Source organism: Amblyomma americanum, chromosome 5 (assembly GCF_052857255.1).
Source record: "Amblyomma americanum isolate KBUSLIRL-KWMA chromosome 5, ASM5285725v1, whole genome shotgun sequence".
Classification (NCBI taxonomy): Eukaryota; Metazoa; Arthropoda; class Arachnida; order Ixodida; family Ixodidae; genus Amblyomma; species Amblyomma americanum.
In genome coordinates, this window is record NC_135501.1 from 200,458,657 (window position 1) to 200,479,171 (window position 20,515).

General features: G+C 46.7%; 1 protein-coding gene across 1 annotated transcript in view; it reads left to right on the forward strand.

Annotated features, from left to right (window-relative positions):
- The window catches only part of LOC144133407 (uncharacterized), a 64,453-nt gene extending 48,506 nt beyond the window's left edge, over positions 1 to 15,947 (forward strand). The window contains exons 2-10 of the mRNA XM_077666492.1: positions 244 to 357; positions 5,589 to 5,735; positions 8,565 to 8,693; positions 10,480 to 10,623; positions 11,410 to 11,491; positions 12,188 to 12,297; positions 13,081 to 13,198; positions 15,573 to 15,696; positions 15,787 to 15,947. Coding sequence (XP_077522618.1) covers positions 244 to 357; positions 5,589 to 5,735; positions 8,565 to 8,693; positions 10,480 to 10,623; positions 11,410 to 11,491; positions 12,188 to 12,297; positions 13,081 to 13,198; positions 15,573 to 15,609 — 881 coding nt within the window. The 3' untranslated portion in view covers positions 15,610 to 15,696; positions 15,787 to 15,947. The remainder of the gene's footprint in view (positions 1 to 243; positions 358 to 5,588; positions 5,736 to 8,564; positions 8,694 to 10,479; positions 10,624 to 11,409; positions 11,492 to 12,187; positions 12,298 to 13,080; positions 13,199 to 15,572; positions 15,697 to 15,786) is intronic.
- The last annotated feature ends 4,568 nt before the right edge of the window (positions 15,948 to 20,515 follow it).

Sequence of the window (20,515 nt, forward strand, 5' to 3'; positions counted from 1 at the left end):
CTTGTACAATCTTTCATGCGTTCTTAACACAATTGGTTGTGGATGTTAGCCAGTCATAAAAGAAAAAATGTAATCTAGTACACGTGGAGCGCATCAGTACAACGATACCGAACTCTTTGAAATTTGCTTTGCTGCAAATACGCTAGAATGTCTCTCGTTTTTGTATATGTGAATTTTTGTGAAGACTGCCTAATGAACATAATTTGTATTTCTCTCTGCTTTTTCGCTTCTTTTTCTGCGCAGACCAAGCATGCGACAGCGATGTGGACTGCGAGAAGGTTCCCAACACCTTCTGCAAGGGGCACGAGTGCATCTGCCTGCCGAAATTCAGCCGCAGTTACCCGCCCTGCCACGAAGGTGTCACGTGACTTCATCTCTCTCTCTCTCTCCCTCATTTTGTCTTTTCCTGTTTCGTGCTTAAAAGCATCTGAATGTTCCTCTCTAAATATAAAGTCGAGCACCAGACGGGGTGACGTCTCTACTGATTTCAGGAACGAGCGACATTGCCGCTGGTAGCGGGATTCGAACTAATCCCGCCGTATGCAAGGCAGAGCCGGTTTGCAACTAGAACACCGCTTATGATCTGATCTATAGGGTTGAAAGAGGTAATCCGAGCTTTAAGCCATTTCACAACATTAACCATAATAATTGGATGAATTTTAAATAATAAATTAATTGACTGGTTGATTGATTGCTGGATTTATATACAATACCAAAATCTTGCGGGATATTATTTCTCACGTTCTCTCTATTTCTGCTATTGGTTATCATATCCTTAATGATGTTGGTTAGGCGCGTTAGATGCGTCGTCTTGCTCTGTCATTCTCGGCGTGAACTCTAGTCCGCAAATACGTGTTTATGCATATAGTGGCATTATGAGCATATTGCTGGTACGGCCATCGTGACGTCATACCCACGGCCTACGTCACCGGGTGCAGCCACCAATGGCAAGGGACCAAATGAAATGAAAACCAAATGAAACGTTACAAAATCGTGCCCCTGCTTACCATTTCGCATTCGATGGTTCGAACCCGTGTATTCCGGCTAAGTAGCCGAGTGCGCTAACCACTGAGCCACCTATAGCATCCGCGAGTAGAATTGGGACAGGCCGTAAGCACATAAATGGAAAAAAAAATTGGCGGTGTTTAGCTATGGTTAAACCTGGAGTGACGCGATAGCTATATCTGGCTGAGTGGAACTTGGTCACGTGACCAACGAAGTGACGAACCACGTGATCAGCCATGGCGCCGCGCCGCCGGCAGCTGCTCCGCACCACGTGACCAACCACGTGACAGCGTGGCGGCGCACAGCCCCAGGGTGGCGGCGCCGCCACGCTGAAGGCTCCTCGAAATGCTACCGTAATGTAGCTATCGCTACAAAAACAGTTTACGTGTCACAGGAAAAAAAAAACTACAATTTAAAGCATATTGCGTCATGTAATCCGCAGGGAAAAAGCTAATCGTGATTTTTGCAGTTTACGACAGAGGGCAGATTTCTCTGCCCACTGCAGGTGCTAATTAGAAAGATTAGAGAGTCAGTACTTTGAGCGTTAGACACGACTTGGAGGTAGGACATTAATGTGTGGATTGGGGTGGGAGTGGGTGTGCTGGGAAGACTTTGTAGAACGCAGAAGCGTAGTGTAGGCTTAGCAGAAAAAAAACGACGATGAATTGAGCCATTTCAAAATTGTTTCTTCTTTATTAATCTATACGTGTAGAGAGTGAGTTCTCTGCCAGCAAGTTATGGTCGAAATTTTATTTACCAAAAATTCAAATCGTCCGTGCTCGTACTTCAGGAATCTTTCTCTCCGTTCCAGTGGCCACTTAATCACCGAACAAAACTGAATTGCTACACTAGCTTGCTGAGAGATAACTACGCAACCAACAAATTTAAAAAATACGGTAGTAGTTTTAGTAACAGGCACGTGGCATAGGAGTGGCGAAAATACGTATCGATAGTGACCTTACGCGCATGATTTTGGTCGTGTCTGCCCGATGATGGCCCACAAAATATCGCTGACGTCTGTATATTGAAATTTACTCCTGCTTTTTTCGCGCCAAAAATGCCGAACGATCTGTACAGGCTCCTAGAGAGGCTTAAACGGAGCACGCTTACACGGATATTTCCCCTTCGTTATCGTTTCTTCTTTCTGTGCTCGGGATTTCCTGGGCAACATTGCTGGGTCTTGCACACGCCAGCCCACATCGTATTATGCAGCCGGCTCTGCGAGGCCAGCCGGGAGAGCCCTGGTTAAAACTGCGCGCTTATTTTTTTATTTTTTCCCCCACACTTTTTTCACACTTATTTCGGACACGCGCCGCAAAAATAAAGCTGCTTATCTCCACTCGTGCGCAGGAGCCACGGCGAGGACCGTCGTTTCCGCCTGATTAACGGGTATAGACATTTTGTTTTCAGCTTAGAGGCTATTCTATGTCCGCGGATGCTAGCAGGGTTATTCCTATAGACAGGAAATGTATTTTTTCCCGGGAACGGAATTTCGCGGACGGAAAGCAGCTTTCGCTTGTAATTCCCCCGCAGTGTGGTGTTTGTACTTGTGTCATGCTTTCCTTTTTTTTTCTCCTCGCTGAAACTAAGATCAACTTTATAAAAACTTTAGAGGTGCATGTGGATAGCATGAGAAATCGAAAGTCTTCTTGGAGACATCAAACGTGGCGACGAACGTGGGAACCGAACTACAGGTGGGCAGGAAATTCTCTCAAACCGACATCATCTGCCACTGCATGCAATATAGCGACGTAGAAAGCTTTTTAAGAGACATCTAGCTGCGCAGTTTGTTATCAATCAAGAATGTACTTCCAGTTGAAAGTTGTTTATTCAAATTGATTTTATGTTGGCCTTTCTCTTGTTCCCTCCATTGATATCTTCGGTTCAATTACTTAGCCATATTTTCTTGAAACTAGTAATAAGTTATTGAACCCAAGATATCAATGGAGGCAACAAGAGAAAAAGGCCAACATAAAATCCAACATAAAACAGAAAATAATATTTTCTTGAGACGTGGTGGCAGCTCTGCCACGCCGAAGGCTCCAAATGCTACCGTAATGTAGCTATCGCAACAAAATTCCTCTACCGTTTATCTTTTTGCAGCGGTGGTTGCAGTGCATTAAGTCTACCACCACCTGACACACACTAACGCCTTCGCCATGGCCTACATATAGACCAAAGCAGACAACGTGACAACACATGGTCACGTGACCATACAGGGTCACATGATAAAATACAATTTGCTTTACTTTATGGCGTTAAGGTGGCGGTCTCAAAAAACGAGAAAATGGGAGAAATGGAAAAACGAAAACTGAATCGTGTGTAGATATAAAAGCCTCCATACAATCCATTATGTGCTGCACCCATTTGCGGAACAATTCGTTTTCGAGTGCGCAACGATAAATCTCGCTGCGCAAGCAATCTGTCGAAGACAGATTCCTCGCTCTGGAGTCCCATCAATCTCTTCGCTCGCGTTCCCATGGCGGTGGTTACGTCACCTGGTGATTACTCGGACACTTGAGCCCTGGTTTCTTCCGACGCGGCGCTGTTCTTACCGCGTGCAGCCTCTGTCAGAGCCACTACGGTGACTTTTGGCATTTCGTTTATTTCTACGAAGAGTTACATCATGCTTTGTTACCATGGAGACCGTTGTCAAGTAGTGGCGCACGGAAAAAGAAAAGCATGATGCGCTCGAAAAATGCAGGGTGCGACCGCTGTTTGATACAATCCTACCGACTACCCACAGAATTCTGTATATTCTCTTGAATCTTCTTTTTTCAATGCGGGAGAATTGCTACTCCCATTACGAGCAAACCGGGTGGCATGTGTGCGTTAGTGTGTACTCAGTGACGGTGCATAAAATCTCAGCAATTGTAGAAATAGGTTGACTTAATCAAGCGACCGTATGATGCCCACAGCAAGCCGAGTACTGCCATTTCAGACAATACTGCTGCTGCTGATAGGAAGAAAGAAAAGGAAAGTGCACGGGCCTGCCTACTGGCTCAAGCCGAGCCACGCTCGCTGTCGCGTGCTGAAAGTAGGAGGGGTAAAGGATAGGAGAGCAAAGAGTGAAAGGAAAGACGCGCCGCGCTAATATGCCCCGGGCCGATCCCGGAGGCAGTGCAATACCGGGCCGACCCGTGCCAGAGTGCTTCAAGCCAAGCACTCCGCCATATTCAAAAAATAATTTTAATATCCTGAGTCTAAGAACCCGCTGCAGATATTAAAACAGGTTTCAGATATCATGGTGGTGGTGGTCCTGTACATATTGTTCGTCTATATATACTCTCCGCTGGACGACCTGAATGTGGCGCCAGTTTTCCCCACAAGTTTCGCACTAAAATTATGAGCACCCGGCGTTCCGGATGGTGTATGCTATTTATCGTTGCATATAGCTTACATGTGTTAAGTTGGAGGCTAGCTTGAGACAGGGATTCGAACCGACAACATATGTACCTTCAATTGCCGCCTTCTCAGACTCTTTACTTCTTCCCTAAGGCGCAGTTGAAACGTTCACCGAGATGTGAGACAGTGAATGCGCCGCCTCCTTTCCTCAAAAAACAATTTTTGTATCAAAACTTTGATGTAAGCGTTCGACTTACAGCGTAACGGCGGTGTCATACGCGCGGGTGTGTGTATGGGTGTCAATTCACCCAGGGGCAGTAATGCTTTCGGATTCCCACGCGTAAGCAGTCTTATGTGGCTAATAATAATAATTGGTTTTTGGGGAAAGGAAATGGCGCAGTATCTGTCTCATATATCGTTGGACACCTGAACCGCGCCGTAAGGGAAGGGATAAAGGAGGGAGTGAAAGAAGAAAGGAAGAGATAGGTGCCGTAGTGGAGGGCTCCGGAATAATTTCGACCACCTGGGGATCATTAACGTGCACTGACATCGCACAGCTCACGGGCGCCTTAGCGTTTTTCCTCCATTCTTATGTGGCTGCCGAATTGGTTTTACTCGAATTGGTTTTACTCGGTACTGCGTTATGCCGATGAATGGCCTTTTGGAAATTCGTATTTTACGTGAACACAAAATCTGCACTTGACGACAAAGGAGACAGCATGAAAGGAATAATAATAATAATTGGTTTTTTGGGGAAAGGAAATGGCGCAGTATCTGTCTCATATATCGTTGGACACCTGAACCGCGCCGTAAGGGAAGGGATAAAGGAGGGAGTGAAAGAAGAAAGGAAGAGAGAGGTGCCGTAGTGGAGGGCTCCGGAATAATTTCGACCACCTGGGGATCTTTAACGTGCACTGACATCGCACAGCACACGGGCGCCTTAGCGTTTTTCCTCCATAAAAACGCAGCCGCCGCGGTCGGGTTCGAGCCCGGGAACTCCGGATCAGTAGTCGAGCGCCCTAACCACTGAGCCACCGCGGCGGGAAAAGGAAACAGCAAAACGAAGACTCAGGACGAAGACAAAAAGAAACGTGTTGGGGGGCAGTGGCCCATTCTATTCTACTGCCCTTAGTGTTTCCACTGCTTCCTTTAGTGCCAGTCAAGAACCAGCAGTTCCCTTATCGCTCCTTCCCCACCTTTTAGCTCTCGCTGAGTGTCTCTTTTTATGCGTCCCGCAGGCATCGAGCTCGGGGAGAGCTGCTCTCGTCACGAGAACTGCGAGGTGAACGACAACAACTCGTACTGTCACCACTCCATCTGCCGCTGCAAGCCGCTCTTCCGAAGGGTGCTGCTGCACGGAGACAATGTCACGAGATGCCGCCGAGGTAAGTGATTAGAAAACTAGGCATGTAGTACGCTTCGTTGCGTAATTCATCGTGATATGTACGGCCGTCCCACCAGAAACTCTCAGAGGAAGGGAACCGACAGCGGTGAGAAAAGTGTCCGTTTCTACTCTGCAAGCTGTGGCTACCCAGAACTATATGACGATATTCCTCACAGAAACTTCTTTAAGGATATTATATGCAGCACAGTATATAGTTTCTATATGCAGTATTTGACCGTCTGTATATTTTATAAACGATATAATATATCAGTCACTTATTTCCTATTTTACTATGTCTATATTCTATGGAATGTTTATCTATTGAAGTTTTTGAAACCACGGCGTGCTTTCGTCATCTTTGATTAGCTAGCTTTGGTGGTCATTCAGTTGTGTTTCAGTAAAGCTTACTATCTCCTCCAGTAACCAGGCCCGTCTTTCGACAGGTAGAAACGTGTGCAAAAAGTTTTTTTTTTCCTCTGATGCAATCAGTACAGAGCAGCATTACTCAGCCGTTGGCTGTCAGCGCAAAGTAGTACGCGAACATTTGACAGCCCCCGGCAACACGAGCTCCCTCATGCGTAATACAGAACAGAAAACGCAGCTTGTTGGGTAGGCGCCCTCAACAGCCAGGGCGATGTCAGCGTCTATGTTCGCTGCAATTTTATCACTGTGCTCTTGTTGAATGCAAAGTCTGACTACGGTTGTGGGTTGTTGGCTTCACAACGTCCGATGAAAAACCATTACTTTGCTTTTTTTTTAATTTGCAACGACAGGGCGTTGGAAGCAAACGCAGATACGCAGGTAGAAGTATTAAGTTTCCAAGCCAGCTTGCAGCGGCGTTTCGACCAACAGTCCCAATACTTTATTTTATTCGTTATAATTAATTGTATAACAATTATATAACATTTATAACAATAAATTATTTTATTCTTACAGAAGTACGCATGTATGTACACCCGGCCGATTCCTTAACAGTATCTTCTTCACTTCACTTTATTCACCTTAAAGACTCCCTTCAGGGGGTATTACATAAGGGGTGGGTTAACATATTCATCAACAAGTACAAGTCATTTCTTGAAATAATTGCCTACAGTACCTTAAAATACAGACGGGCGCGTGATGGCAGCTTTATCGATGGGGAGGGCATTCCAGTCCACAAAAGTTCGGGGAAAAAAATGAGCCTGAAAAAGTTGCAGTACGAGGCACAGGGCGGGCAATCTGAAACAGATGGGCAGTGTGGTGAGATATGCGGTTCTGATTAATTATGTAGGGTGGTTGATTTTTAGAGCTATAGAAAAACTTATGGAGAAAACAGAGGCTGGCGATACGGCGGCGGTCTGCGAGGCATTCAAGACCGGAATTCTTCTTCAGAGCTGAAACGCTGGTGGTGTATGAACATGCAGAGTGAATGAAACGAGTGGCGCAGTTTTGAACTGATTCGAGTGCATTTGTTAGGTATACATGGTGTGGGCTCCAGATGGGGCTGGCGTACTCAAGTTTGGGTCTGATGAGGGTTTTATAGGCGAGAAGCTTCACGTGTTGCGGGGCGTGACGAAGATGACGTTTCATGAATCCTTGAGATCTGTTAGCAGATGATATGATCGTGGTAATGGGTGTTCGCCAAGAAAGATCGCTGCAGAGGGTGATACCGAGATACCTAAACGATTGGACGCTTTCGATAAACGAGTTAGCAACTTCATAGGAAAAAATAAGGGGGTTGTGTTTTCGATGAAAGGAAACGAGTTTGCATTTGTTAGCATTTAGCGTCATTAGCCAGAAGTCGCACCATTTATGGACGCTGTTAAGGTCGTTTTGAAGGGCCATTTGATCAGAAATGTTAGTGACAGTGCGATAGATTACGCAGTCATCAGCGAAGATACGAATTTTACATGACACATGCGAAGCTAGATCATTAATATATATTAGAAACAAGAGTGGGCCGAGCACAGATCCCTGAGGGACGCCAGATTTAACAGGGAGAGCGCTTGAGCGGTGGTTGTTATCACCATGGTGCAGAAGAAACAGCCGTACGTATGCCGCTCTTTGGCAAAGTGGAGCGGAAAAACAGAATGAAAACAGCAAGAACGTTTTGCGCATGCGCGTATCCGCGGCTGTTTCGTCACTTCGCTTCGTAGCAGCCCGCTGTACGGCCGTTTGTTCGACACTCGGGTGACAGTGTTAACAGAATGGCCGGGTGTATACGTCAGTGAGAATAGCTCAGATAAAAAACGAAATGAAGACATCTTAGCAGCAGATATCAAGATAACTGCCCCAACCTACGAAGATAGTCCGTCTTCGGTAACGCGACAGCAGGGAAGCCACTCATTCACTGAACGCATGCTTAAAAAAATTTCGTGGGGGGGGGGGGGGGGGGGGCATTTTGTTGATCTAAAGTGCGGTGAGGCGAAAGCCTTTAACGTGGTGTTGCTGCTTGTGTCGCTGACGTGTGGTTAATATGTTAATTAAGTACACAATTGTTTGTGAATCCTAAATGGTGGAGACACTGGAGGGCGTTTGGGAGGCATCCGTCTGATTCGACGCCTGTCCGCAAACGCTCTGCAGCGTCCTAGACCAGGAGAAATACATATGCGTTGGAAGGAAGTAGTGTAGTTGTCGAAACATCAATAAAGACAATAAAAAGCAGGAAGTAGCGTAGTTGTTAGCACGCTCGGCTGCGGAGCGAAATGATGGTGGTTTGAATCCCATCGTGCACAAAGATTTTTTTTTATTACCGAGTTGCTGGATGTAACGGACGCCGGACGGACGGGAGAATGAGCCATTACAGGCTATCGCCTTAAAACTTGCGTTACGCCACCTGTCGCACTTGCAGGACACGAGCCTCGAGAGTCGTGCTACAACGCGCAGGACTGCAACGGCTCAAACTACACGTGCTCCGAGGGCCTGTGCAACTGCCTAGAGGGCTTCTACAAGGACGAAGGGACGGAAGACTGCAGGCCCAGTACGTGTTTGTCCGCCCTCGCGAGGCTTTCTTTGATGGCATGAGACAGACTTGCAGTATAGTATGGGGACTCCCAGCAAGCGCTGATTGTAAAGTATAGAATGACCAATTCCGGATATATGGACATTAGCACATTAACGCTACCGCGTCATACACTTAAGGCAAAGCTGAAGTGTCCCTTTGCAAAAGAGATGGCGCTACGATTACGCGTCCAAAAAGACGAGGAGACGCCGGACAGGCGCCTGTCCTTCGCCTCCTCGTCTTTTTGGACGTGTACTTGTAGCGCCATGTCTTTTTCGAAAACGCAAAAAAAAACCAACTAGCCCGGCAACACGCGTTACTTAGGTGTCCCCTCCAGTTTTTTCTACCCACAGACTGACCCTGAAGCATGGGCTCGTTACGTCGGTGTGATGTAGATTTACTAGACTTTAAATGCAGGGATGAAACGGTGATACTATATACAGGGAGATTTTTTTCTTGCAAAATAATCATATCCAGACACCGAATTTAAGTGAAGTGTTGTCAGCTGTAATCGTAACTTCGCCTAGGCATTTTTTGCCTTGAAAAACTATCAAACTTCATCCACCATATAACTTAACAGCTTTCAATAGGCCGTTGCGTAAGAAAAACTTCCGCTTTTTTTTTGGTTTCGGTCAAGAAGGATTCGGCTAATTTCGAAAAAAAAAACTCCCTATAATGTCACTGCTTCAACAGGACACCAAACATACGCATACAAGCAGCTATCCTGGAACTTCGGCCTTCTCTAATTATTTTCCGAAGCTGCAAGCTTTCTCTTCTAGATTCGCTGGCCGGGTTGTATTTGCTACTGTCAAGTGGCGATCGCTTCTTGCGCCTCCGCTTCTTCAGCTTCAAACTCAGCCGTGTACTCCCTCTATGCTTGGAGCCATATAAAAAAAAACTCTTCAAAAAGTCAACAAAGAAAAGCAACTTGAAATGAATGTTTAGCTGCGCTCTTTATGTCGCATTGAGATCTAAAGGGAGACAGAAACGGAAGTAAAACCGGAGAGGTCTTGGCTGCTGGGCTACCCTGCCTAGGGTTGTGAGGGCCAGAAGTACGAAAAGATACATGAACGGAGTACAGACCATAGGTCCTTGAAAGGTTTCTGCGGCTCGTTGACTTCACACACTGTCCAGTGGCTCAGTGACATCAAACGCCTTGGAAAGGTGAAGCCATATGGTCCTTGCATCTTCGTCACCCATGAGGATGTGGCGTCCATCCCTTACAAAAATTTCTTCAGACAGTCTATAGATGGTCCGTAGACTTGTGTCTATAAAGTCTATAGACTCTATAGAGAAGCTCTAGAGAACAGTTTATAGGTAATACAAATCTTATAGACAGTCTATGGACAATCTAAATATTTATGGCCATACACTTTCAGTAGATTCAATGCACATGGTAACTATAGCCCTAAAGACAAGGACAGAAGAAAGAAAGACGGACACCACGAAGGCTAGCGTTCGTGGCGTCCGTCTTTCTTCTGTCCTTGTGTTTAGCGCTAGTTACCATGTGCATTGAATCTAAATGTCACCAACTATCCCAGTTGCCCGCTTTAAAAGACTTTTAGTAGACTTTGGAAGTCTATAGACTATGATTAGACAAAAATAAATATCTATAGGAAGGCAGTAGAGTCTATAAGAAGTCGACAGACTGTCTATAGACCGTTTTTATGAGGGAACTGGCTTGAAAAGTAACAGTTGGTATTAGCAGCTCGGCTGAGCACCGAAAAAAAAACGTGACAGATCCCGCTTTTTTCGTGACTTCCAGTGCGGCACCTGGACGAAGAATGCGCCCGGGACTCTGACTGCGAAAGCCTGGTCAACAACTCGCACTGCAGCAGCGAACACTGCGAGTGCAAGAGCGGCTACGTCCGCGAGGGCACGCACCCCGTAGAACAGCTCTGCGAAATAGGTAAGCGAGTACACCGCACGTCACCCGGAAGGAAGTGTTAAGGTTGTCGTTGGTTTAAGTGACAGCTGTTATAGCTTTTGAAAGTCGTGATACTGCCAGAGCCTACTCACCACAAGCGATAGCTTTTGCTTGAAAGCTTCAATCGTGATGGTAATGACTCGATGATAGCATTGTAAAAAATTATGCCTGTCATTCCTGAGCAACTGCTTCAAACATGTCGCTTCGAAGTTCAACAAAGAACAGCTGCTGCTGTTTCACTCTTAACGAAATAATGGTAAATGGTAAGTTGTGAGGATTAACGTCCCGTAGTGACGCACAGGATATGATGGACGCCATAGTGGAGCGCTCAGGATTAATTTGGACCTCCTGAGTTTTTTTAACGTGCGCTGATATCGTACAATGAGCGGGTGCCTTTATCGTTTCGCCTCCATCGAAACGCGGTCGCCGCGGCTGAGATCGAACCCGTGTCCTCCAGCTCAGTAGCCGAGCGCCCTAACCTGAGCTACCGTTAAGGGTGGTGCGAAAGAGATGTGTAGTAATCGATTTTAGTCATAAGTAATGAAAAAAATACAGCAGAATTTGCCAGTAATCACAGTGAAAGAGATAAATGGAAATCGCTTCCAGTCACAACTGTTCCAAAGAGGTGACAGGGACCTTCACTTAAACAGAACATGTTCAAAAACAAAGTGGACTCCGAAAGCTGATGAATTGTGCGTACATGCATTTCATTAGAAAGTAAGTCGTGGCCTGGGAAAGTGGTGCGTATTTCCTTCTCGATCTTTGCAGACAGAGGCGGAAACGCAGCTTTCAAGATTTTGCTCGGCCTGATGCTTCCAGTGGTTGTCTGCGCAATCGTCTACCTCTACAGGTTAGTCTTGATGGTCCGATCTGTGCAGCGGTTTCTCCAGCTGCAGAGCACAGTAGCGATGTGCTACCGACGTTACGGATGTTTCGTTAGACCTGTGTGTGTGCCACGCGGATGAGGGCGAGTTTGAAACCATCATCATCATCAGCCTGACTACGCCCACTGCAGGGCAAAGGCCAAGATAGTTTTAATCACCTTAAATACCATGCAGTTGGTTCATTTACTTCTCTCGATGTGTCAGACTGCACCAAAATTTTCTATTAACTATCTATTGACAGGAGTATATAAAGAAGTAACATTCTACAAGCTATGTATCAAAACGTACATAGAATGTAAAAATTATTTTCTAGTAACTTTCTACTGACAGGCGTACATACAACGGAGTAACTTTCTACTAACTCTGTATTAACAATTGTTGATAGAATGTGAAAGTTACTGCAAGTTTACTAAAATAAATAGAAAGTTATTTCGAACTCTAAGGCAAGTTGATGGCCATTTTTGCAAGGGCTCTCCCATGTCTCTCCAAAGAAGCTATCAGTGCTAAAAACAAAAAAAAAGCATGAAAGACATCCACTTGCGGCGCAACCTACAGGTCATGCCGGTCCTGGTACGGCAGGCCTTGTATCGACGTGACCGTTGCAAATGACTAAAGAGCAGCACCTCGCCAGCCTATACTTAAAACAAAACTCTCGACCACAGGAGCCGCAAGGTTGGCCAGGCCAACAACAACCAGCCCGGCGAAGAAGACCGCCAGTCGGTGACCTCTCCGGCTCCCCAGGGGACCTACTCCACAGACGCGGGAGTGAAGTGTAAGCCACCAAGTGTGTGTATGCGTGTATGTGCGCGTGTGTGCGTTCAAGCGTGCCTTCGTATGTGCGCGCGTGCCTACGCGTGTGTTTAGTGAAGTGGAGGGTACAGAAAAACAGCTCAACGAGCCCTCCCCTCCCTTATCCCTTCCCTTACGGCGCGGTTCAGGTGTCCAACGATATATGACAGATACTGCGCCATTTCCTTTCCCCCAAAACCAATTAAAAAAAAGCCCTCCCCACTAAAATAGATAATCAACTATCGTCTCACAGTTGCGTTCATGGATGGATTTAAAGTCTAAATGCAGCGCTAGGTAAAGCAGTCGTCGCGCAGGCCAGAGAATGACCTTGAACGACCCTCAGCCCCAACCACGTTAGCCGTGTATGACCATATGTGGTACAGTTATGGTGTCCAACCATTGACCCCTGACCTTGACCCATGATTTTCAGGTGACCTCTGACCTTGAGCTGGCCTTTGACGTTGGATGACCTTCGGGTTGACCTTTGACTAAGAACATTCGATGGCGTGATGTAAACCCACGTGATAGCATCCGATGGGGGTTTCGTGAGACCATCTCATACCACGTCATAGCCGCGTCGTCGTGTGGGTATATATAGAACGGATGTCGCGAGCATGTAGCGGAGCTGCCATGGAAGAGCCTCAGACGCTTAGCAAGCTGGCTTGCTTTTCGCTGAATTCCAGGGTTAGCCAATTTAAGCCACTGCCAATATTTATCTCAACAGTGCGACTTACAATTGCTGCGATGTCTTTGTCCCTTTGTGCAGCTCCTTCGATGAGCACCCCGCTGTCGCCCATGCCACCGGACATCATCACCGGAAGCCCCATCGAAGTGCGCACCAATATGCACACCAGGGACAATCCGCCGAGCGCCTTCAGCGTCGTGTGAGGGCACTGTGAACAAATTTCTGTTTGTTTCCTCGTCAGCAGCATTGCTTTTGCGTCACTAGAAAGACGACAGACTTGTCTTTAAAACTGCAAATACCAGGGACTTCTCTAGTAGTGCGATTTTTTAAAAGTGATTTGCAAGGGCCTGTTCTGAAGCTTAGATGCTGTTGGGAAGGTCAGCCACCGTCACAAAAAGCCACTGAAGCGAGGTGGGTAGCCTCTGTGTGATGAGTCAGGTTTTTAATGGTTCGTGTGTTTTGGGTGGAGCGCGAGGAGGTGGCAGGGGCGTATTATTCGGATGTGCTAGAGGCCTGCTTTTGTATCAGTGCTTTTAAGTTCCCTTCCGCGCTATGCTGCCTGATAAACGTGTGAAAGCCACCAGGTTATTTTCGTCTAGCGCGACTCAAGGACAGCCTCGTAAACGCAAAGAACCAAATAAACTTGACGGTGTTGTTTTGCGAAGCGATAGGTTCAGTCGTAGCCATAACCTACGTTCACACCAAGAAATAATTTAGATTTTCTGTTTAACAATTTCAAATATTTATTCTGAGCAAACTATCGCTCTTCTTGATTGAGCACACTCATCAGCTTCATAAAACACGAAGAGTGGCATGAACATGAGAGCGTTCAGGATAGATATATATAAGGTAAGGAAGCTAATCGAGGTTAACGCCGCCTTTAACTGAGTGTTATCTTTGAAGGCTTTAATTGAACTGAGTTCCTTATTTCGGATGAGGAAGTTGTCGGCAAATTAGGTGCTATTTAAGACGTTACTCAAAGCGGTGGATTCCAAATTCGTCCTTCGCCGCAGTATCTCACTGTCAGGAAATAAAATGGTGTCCTGACCGAACATTGCAAACCGCTGTATTTAAAAGTACTGTTTATTCACTCTTTTGGAAACAATGGCTGTATTTTTGGTATAATCAGCACGCATTCTTTTCAACCAGCTTTTTTCTAGGCTCACTTACACCCTCTTTTCTTTTGCGTCTGCATACATCGCACTCCGCCTGAGTTAATCTTCAAGGTAACACACACAACATTTGCTGAGTGCTAACACTTGTGTTGGCGTATCTAGCCCTTCATAAAAATGCATAGTAAGATGGAGTCTAACAGAACACATTTCACCAACGCCCACATTCATTTGCAACAGGCACCGGTTCCTCACCATGCAGAACTAAAAGCTTACGATCTCTTCTGACACGTCGAAAGCACGCTTATACAACTGGCATAGGTTGACTTGTTTATTTATGCCAACACTGTAAAAAATGCACTGTTGAAAACACCTCAAATCAACCCGCCGTGGTGACTCAGTGGTTAGAGCACTCGGCTACTGATCCGGAGTACCCGGGCTCGAACCCGACCGCGGCGGCTGCGTTTTTATGGAGGAAAAACGCTAAGGCGCCCGTGTGCTGTGCGATGTCAGTGCACGTTAAAGGTCCCAAGTTGGTCTAAATTATTCCGGAGCCCTCCACTACGGCACCTCTTTCTTCCTTCTTGAACTCCCTCCTTTATCCGTTCTCTTACGGCGCGGTTCAGGTATCCGCCGATATGCGAGACAGACACTGCGCCATTTCCTTAATAATAATAACACTAATAATAATAATAATTGGTTTTTGGGGAAAGGAAATGGCGCAGTATCTGTCTCATATATCGTTGGACACTTGAACCGCGTCGTAAGGGAAGGGATAAAGGAGGGAGTTAAAGAAGAAAGGAAGAGGTGCCGTAGTGGAGGGCTCCGGAATAATTTCGACCACCTGGAGATCTTTAACGTGCACTGACATTGCACAGCACACGCCATATCATTTCCCAAAAACCAATTTCAAACACTTCAAAAAGCAGCACTGCTGGCTGCAATTGCGCACCGTTGGACATATAAAAGTGCCAGTGGTTGCGCTGCCTCCAGGGTTGCGCTGTGCCCTCTTCAGTTGTAGGACGGTCCCTCTAGAAGCCAGACAGATGGAAAGAAGTCAGGAAGACCCTATCCTTGCGCTTTCCCGTGTTGTGTTGGATGCACCCACTGTTGGTTGAAGTTGAACCATTGTGTTTATTCGCGTAACGGGCCCACCCTCATTTTCCTCGCCGCCGCGGGGACTCAGCGGTTACGGCGCTCGGCTGCTGGCCCGAAAGACGCGGGTTCGATCCCGGCCGCGGCGCTCGAATTTCGATGGAGGCGAAATTCTAGAGGCCCGTGTACTGTGCGATGTCGGTGCACGTTAAAGATCCCCAGGTGGTCGAAATTTCCGGAGCCCTTCACTAGGCGTCCCTCATAGTCTGAGTGGCTTTGGCACGTTAAAACCACATAAACCAAGCCATCATTATCCCCGGTTCTTCTGCTGACTTGGAGTCCTTGTTCTTGTTGTCGTCGCACCAGATGCAAAGAATGGAGGACGCACCCATCGTGGGCATGATGACGCCTGACCGGTCTCTGCAACTTCAACAAGGAATAGGTGACCATGATGCTCAGCGCGGCTAGCATCAAGCCGGCCGCCATGCAGGCAAGGATGAGCCTTTACCTCGTCGCCCCTCTAATTTCCTCCACACGTTCGCCGGAAGTAATGTTGTTCCTGCGGGCTTTGTTCATGCAGGAACAAGCTCTGGCTTCCGTAGAACTCTCTTCGTCACTACCGGTGCCCAGAGTCATTTGGCGACGGTCAACCTCCAAGGAAAGAAAGAAGAATAAAGAAAACGAACAGGAATAAAAGAAGAGAGAGCGCATGCATGGAGCAAAATTAAAAATGTGTATATATAAACATCGTGACTATGTATATATATTATATAGATAAACACAGATTACCACCATGCTGCACTTCATTATAACATTTCACGCAAGACACATTTAGTCAGGTAAATCCTATTTTTCCTACATTGAGCTCTTATTCTACTTTGTGTTTGTTATATTGGATCCTACCGTTTTACCATGCCCAATCTTTACTCTATAATTCCTATTTTATGATTGCATACCGCGTACCATAACCCCAAACTTACCCGTAATGTTGTGCTTTACCCGAATATGACTTGCCCTTACCCACTCTTGCTGTTGTGTACTTTCACGCGGTAACTTCCATATCTTGTTGTACGCAGTGGTGACTGCAGGCACGCAAGCTCTACGCACTCACAAGCAGAATGAAGAACTTAATTGTCACCGTTAGGTCCATTGTCAAACAAGTTTAGTCTTCTTTAGGAAAAAAAGTCTCCAATTACGCCTATCTCGTGCTAGTCCCAACAGCGCTGTCCCAGAAGATTCCCCAAGCTCGTAACCTGCACCTGACCATTGGCCGCTGTCGAATACGTGTCGCTGCCGAAAACCCGCTCTTAGGTGCAAGCCATAAAGCGATGAACACTACGCGTGTTTTAGCTCAAAACAAATTTCCCTACAACAGTAGCAACCTATGACATAATTCGCAAGGTGCCTTCTTGTCTCTGCCTTCCGGTCTGCTCTGGCGTGCCCCAAGGTAGTGTGCTGGGGCCTTTATTGTTTTTACTATATAATAATGACATTACTACTGAACTTCATCCGAATGTCCAAATCAGGTTGTTTGCGGATGATTGTGTGCTCTTTCAGAAAATAACTTCAATTAACGACCAAATCTATCTCAACTCTTTCTTCTCTTGCTAAGATTTTTGAATGGTGTGAAACGTGGGACATGAAACTTAACACTGATAAGACTGTCTTTCTCCTTTTCTCTCGAAAAAATGCTCCGCTTTCTTTTAACTACAGGCTAGGTTCGTCACCTTTACTGGAAGAGACTAAATATAAGTATTTGGGCGTCACACTTACTAATACTTTATCATGGAATTTACATATAGATAACATCTGCTCTTCCGCATTCTGTAAATTATACTTTTTACGACAAGCTTAAAAAATCTCCCTCTAGCGTGAAATTACTTGCTTACACTTCACTAATTAGACCAAAACTTGAATATGCATGCGTTGTCTGGGACCCGTTTACTAAACACAGTGTCATCCGCCTAGAAAAGGTACAGAGAAAAGCTGTAAGGTTTATTTACTCTAAATTTTCCCCGTATGACTCACCCTCTGAAATAATGCAGGTTAACGGCATTCAAAGTCTTGAACAACGAAGAAAAAAATTACGTTTGGAATTTATTTTCTTGCTTTGCAATCGAGATCTAGCTATTAACCCTTCTTCATATCGATCGCTTTCAATGTGGAGGCATACGCGCCATCATCATCCTAATTCTCTGACGCCTTATTTTGCGCGAACCGATTTATTCAAGTTTTCATTTTTTCCTCGCACTGTAACAGACTGGAATGATTCTTTATTGCCTTTCGCCACACTTTGATGTTTATTAGCTTTGTTATTATTGTTTTGTTGCCATTTAACCGGCCTTCTTGGACCTGTACAAGGTTTGCAGTATTGAAGAAAGAAAGAAGCGGGGAACTTATATGTACAAGGACCTGAGTGAGTCCAAGTTCACTCAGCCAGTGAACGACTTTCGGGCAAACTTTTTTTCCGGCCTGATTATCCTGGGAGAAACGACAGAACGGTAAGCCTAAAACGTGCGGGAATCGTACGGGAGGAATCTCCCGGACCAACGCATGCAATCATTTACGTCGTTCATCTCTCTCTCTATTCTCGCCTAATTACTTCCCCCGCTAATTGCCGAATGGTTTGGATGCTTTCTGTTATCACTGTGAACCTCACTACCAGGCCTCGCTGGACCATTGTGCGCAGACCCACAGTCAGAGAGAGAGAGTTTATTGATAGGAAGGGCAGAGAGGTTGGCCTGAAAAATAAATATCTGGCCTGCTACTCTGCTCTGGGGGACGGGAAGAGGAGATCAAAGAAGGTCACGATGGGGGACGATGATGATGGGAGGAGGCAGATGAAAAACTACTTTAAAAACAAGGCACACTTTCTGACATCACAAACGCGAGACAAGGTCCGTGTCGCTCAAAAAGCGTGAGAGCGATCGCGTTGCCTTTACAGTTCTAAATCTATCTGGCCAAGCGCCGAGGATCAAATCCTCAGAGAGGAGCGATGTGTCCATAGGCTTCAGAGCAGATGCGAGTATGAGTCTTTCACGTGCATACGCGGGACACGCCACTAAAACATGTTCTATAGTCTCTAGCACGCCACATGTGGTACATTCCGGGGAGTCCGCTTGTCCTATTAAGTGCAAGTATTTGCGCGTGAATGCCACGTTTAAACATAGTCTACGGATAACGCATGCAATAGGGCGAGGTATTCCGCGAGGAACTGAAAAGGTCATCGTCGGATCTAGGCGTTTAAGGCGGATGTCACCTTCACAGTCAGAACGATAGTGCGTGCAATTCGAAGCAAAATCGGTCGGCTATTTTTGCCACATCGCGAGCGACGATCATCGGCGCTTTCTCGGCAGGAAAGACGCTACTCACGGACGTGCGTCGTTATGGACGTTATTGATCGCCAGTCGTTATTGATGTTTTTTTGAAACACACTTTCTGAGCTCACCTAGCGGGTAACATGTTAACGAGAAAACTCAAAAACAACTGTTTATTCGTTGATAATGTTTAGAAGTTAACCTCAGGGGCATATTGCAGCGGTAAGGCGAAATGAAGACTTCTATTCTACATGACCAACCCACGAAGAAAGTTCAATTTACAACGAAAAGGCACAGCGTCAACACAGGACGATGAAGATCGTCTCGTGTTCGCGCTGCATAGTCTATCTTCATCAACTTGTGTCCGCACTGTTCATTCCCGAGATGCCAACCCAACCAGCCTGTTGTAGTACCATTGAGACTATACTCCATCTAAAAACCTATTCGCAGTAGAGTTGAAGCTACGAGGGCCAGACTTAGTCTTGCGCCCGTGTGCAGTTCTCACGCGTTAGCGAGCCAACGTGGTAAATCTGAAAGCCGTCGACTCGTGCTCAAAATTTCTACTCCTTTGCAAGCAACTTGTCTGATGAGATTTCGAACAGGCGGTCCGAGAATGTTTACATCCCACATAGGGCATACTTCCTGCTGAAACTTGTGAGTTCACCCGAGGTTCGGTCACAACGGAGAAAGCGCAAGACGTCACTGCAGGCTTCACTCTGATCTCGCAACTATTCTGCAATTGAAAAAATGAAAGAAAGACGAAAGAAATGAAGAAAGAAAAGGAAGGAAGAACAAACGTAAGCATTACTTCGCTCAGCGAACCTGCAATTTAGGCTGCAAAAATTCCTGATCGTAGGTATTCGCACCGCTGATCGAGGTGGCGCTCCAGTCGTGCATTGTACCAATCGCTGCTTGCAAATTAAATTAGCCTCCGGGGATTCGGAAGTTAGTTGCGTTGCAAACTGTAGCGACGTCTGGCGCGAAGCGGTGGATTCACTTCTCTTTGATTCGGATGCAGGGAGCTCGTTATCCAATTACCGTACGGGAATCTCACGTCAGTGCCGATATCTAGCGCAGCTTCTTTGGTTAGGTCCGGAGCAGCCACGTACCGCTGACTCCGCTAATGAAGCAGATTCTCAATAAAGGCGGACCGGAAGGGAGCGTAACAACGCGTACAAAACGGGAAATGCTTCGACACGTATACTCGCCGCTGTCGAAACCATCGCCGCATGGATGCTTATCTGTGTTTCATGGCGGCGTAGTTCTAACAAAACGAGCTAGTGTATGGCTTGCTTACAAGAAAGAGGGAAAGGAAAAATATTGATAGAGATCAATGGAATTCGAACGAAAATAAAGCGTCAGCATTAGTTTTCCCGCTTTCCTGTTTGGTGCGGAATGATGAGATGGACGGACACACGGTCGCCCCGCTTCGGCATCAGCGTCCAAACAACGTTGTCGCTCTTCTCGAGACTGCTGTACGCTTCCGACGCATCGCTTCAGCTGCTGTGGCCAAACGCGCCGTCAGTGGACATGGGCAAATCGCCTGGAGGGCACCAGATGGCGCCAAGCGCCCGTCAGCTGCGCGCGCGCTGGCAGCATCGGGACCAATCAGCGCGTGCTCACCGGCGGTGGGCGGGCTACCGGTACTCCGGTAACACGATGCACGGTAGGCTTAATGTGTCTATAATAGACACCTTTAGCATACCATGTACCATGTTACCGTCACCGGAGTACCGGAATCCCGCCCACCGGCAATAAGCATGCGCTGATTGGTCCCGATTCGCAAGGCTTGCGCGCAGCTGCCGGGTACCTGGCGCCATCTGGCGGCCTCTGGGCGATCTGCGCATGTGCAGTGAAGGCGCAGGGGCCCCCGGTACTCCGGTCACGGTAACACGGTGCACGGTATGCTAAAGGTGTCTAATACCTTCACCGGAGTAACGGGAGCCCGCCCACCGCCAGTCCGCGCGCCCTGATTGGTCCCGAAGCGGCAGG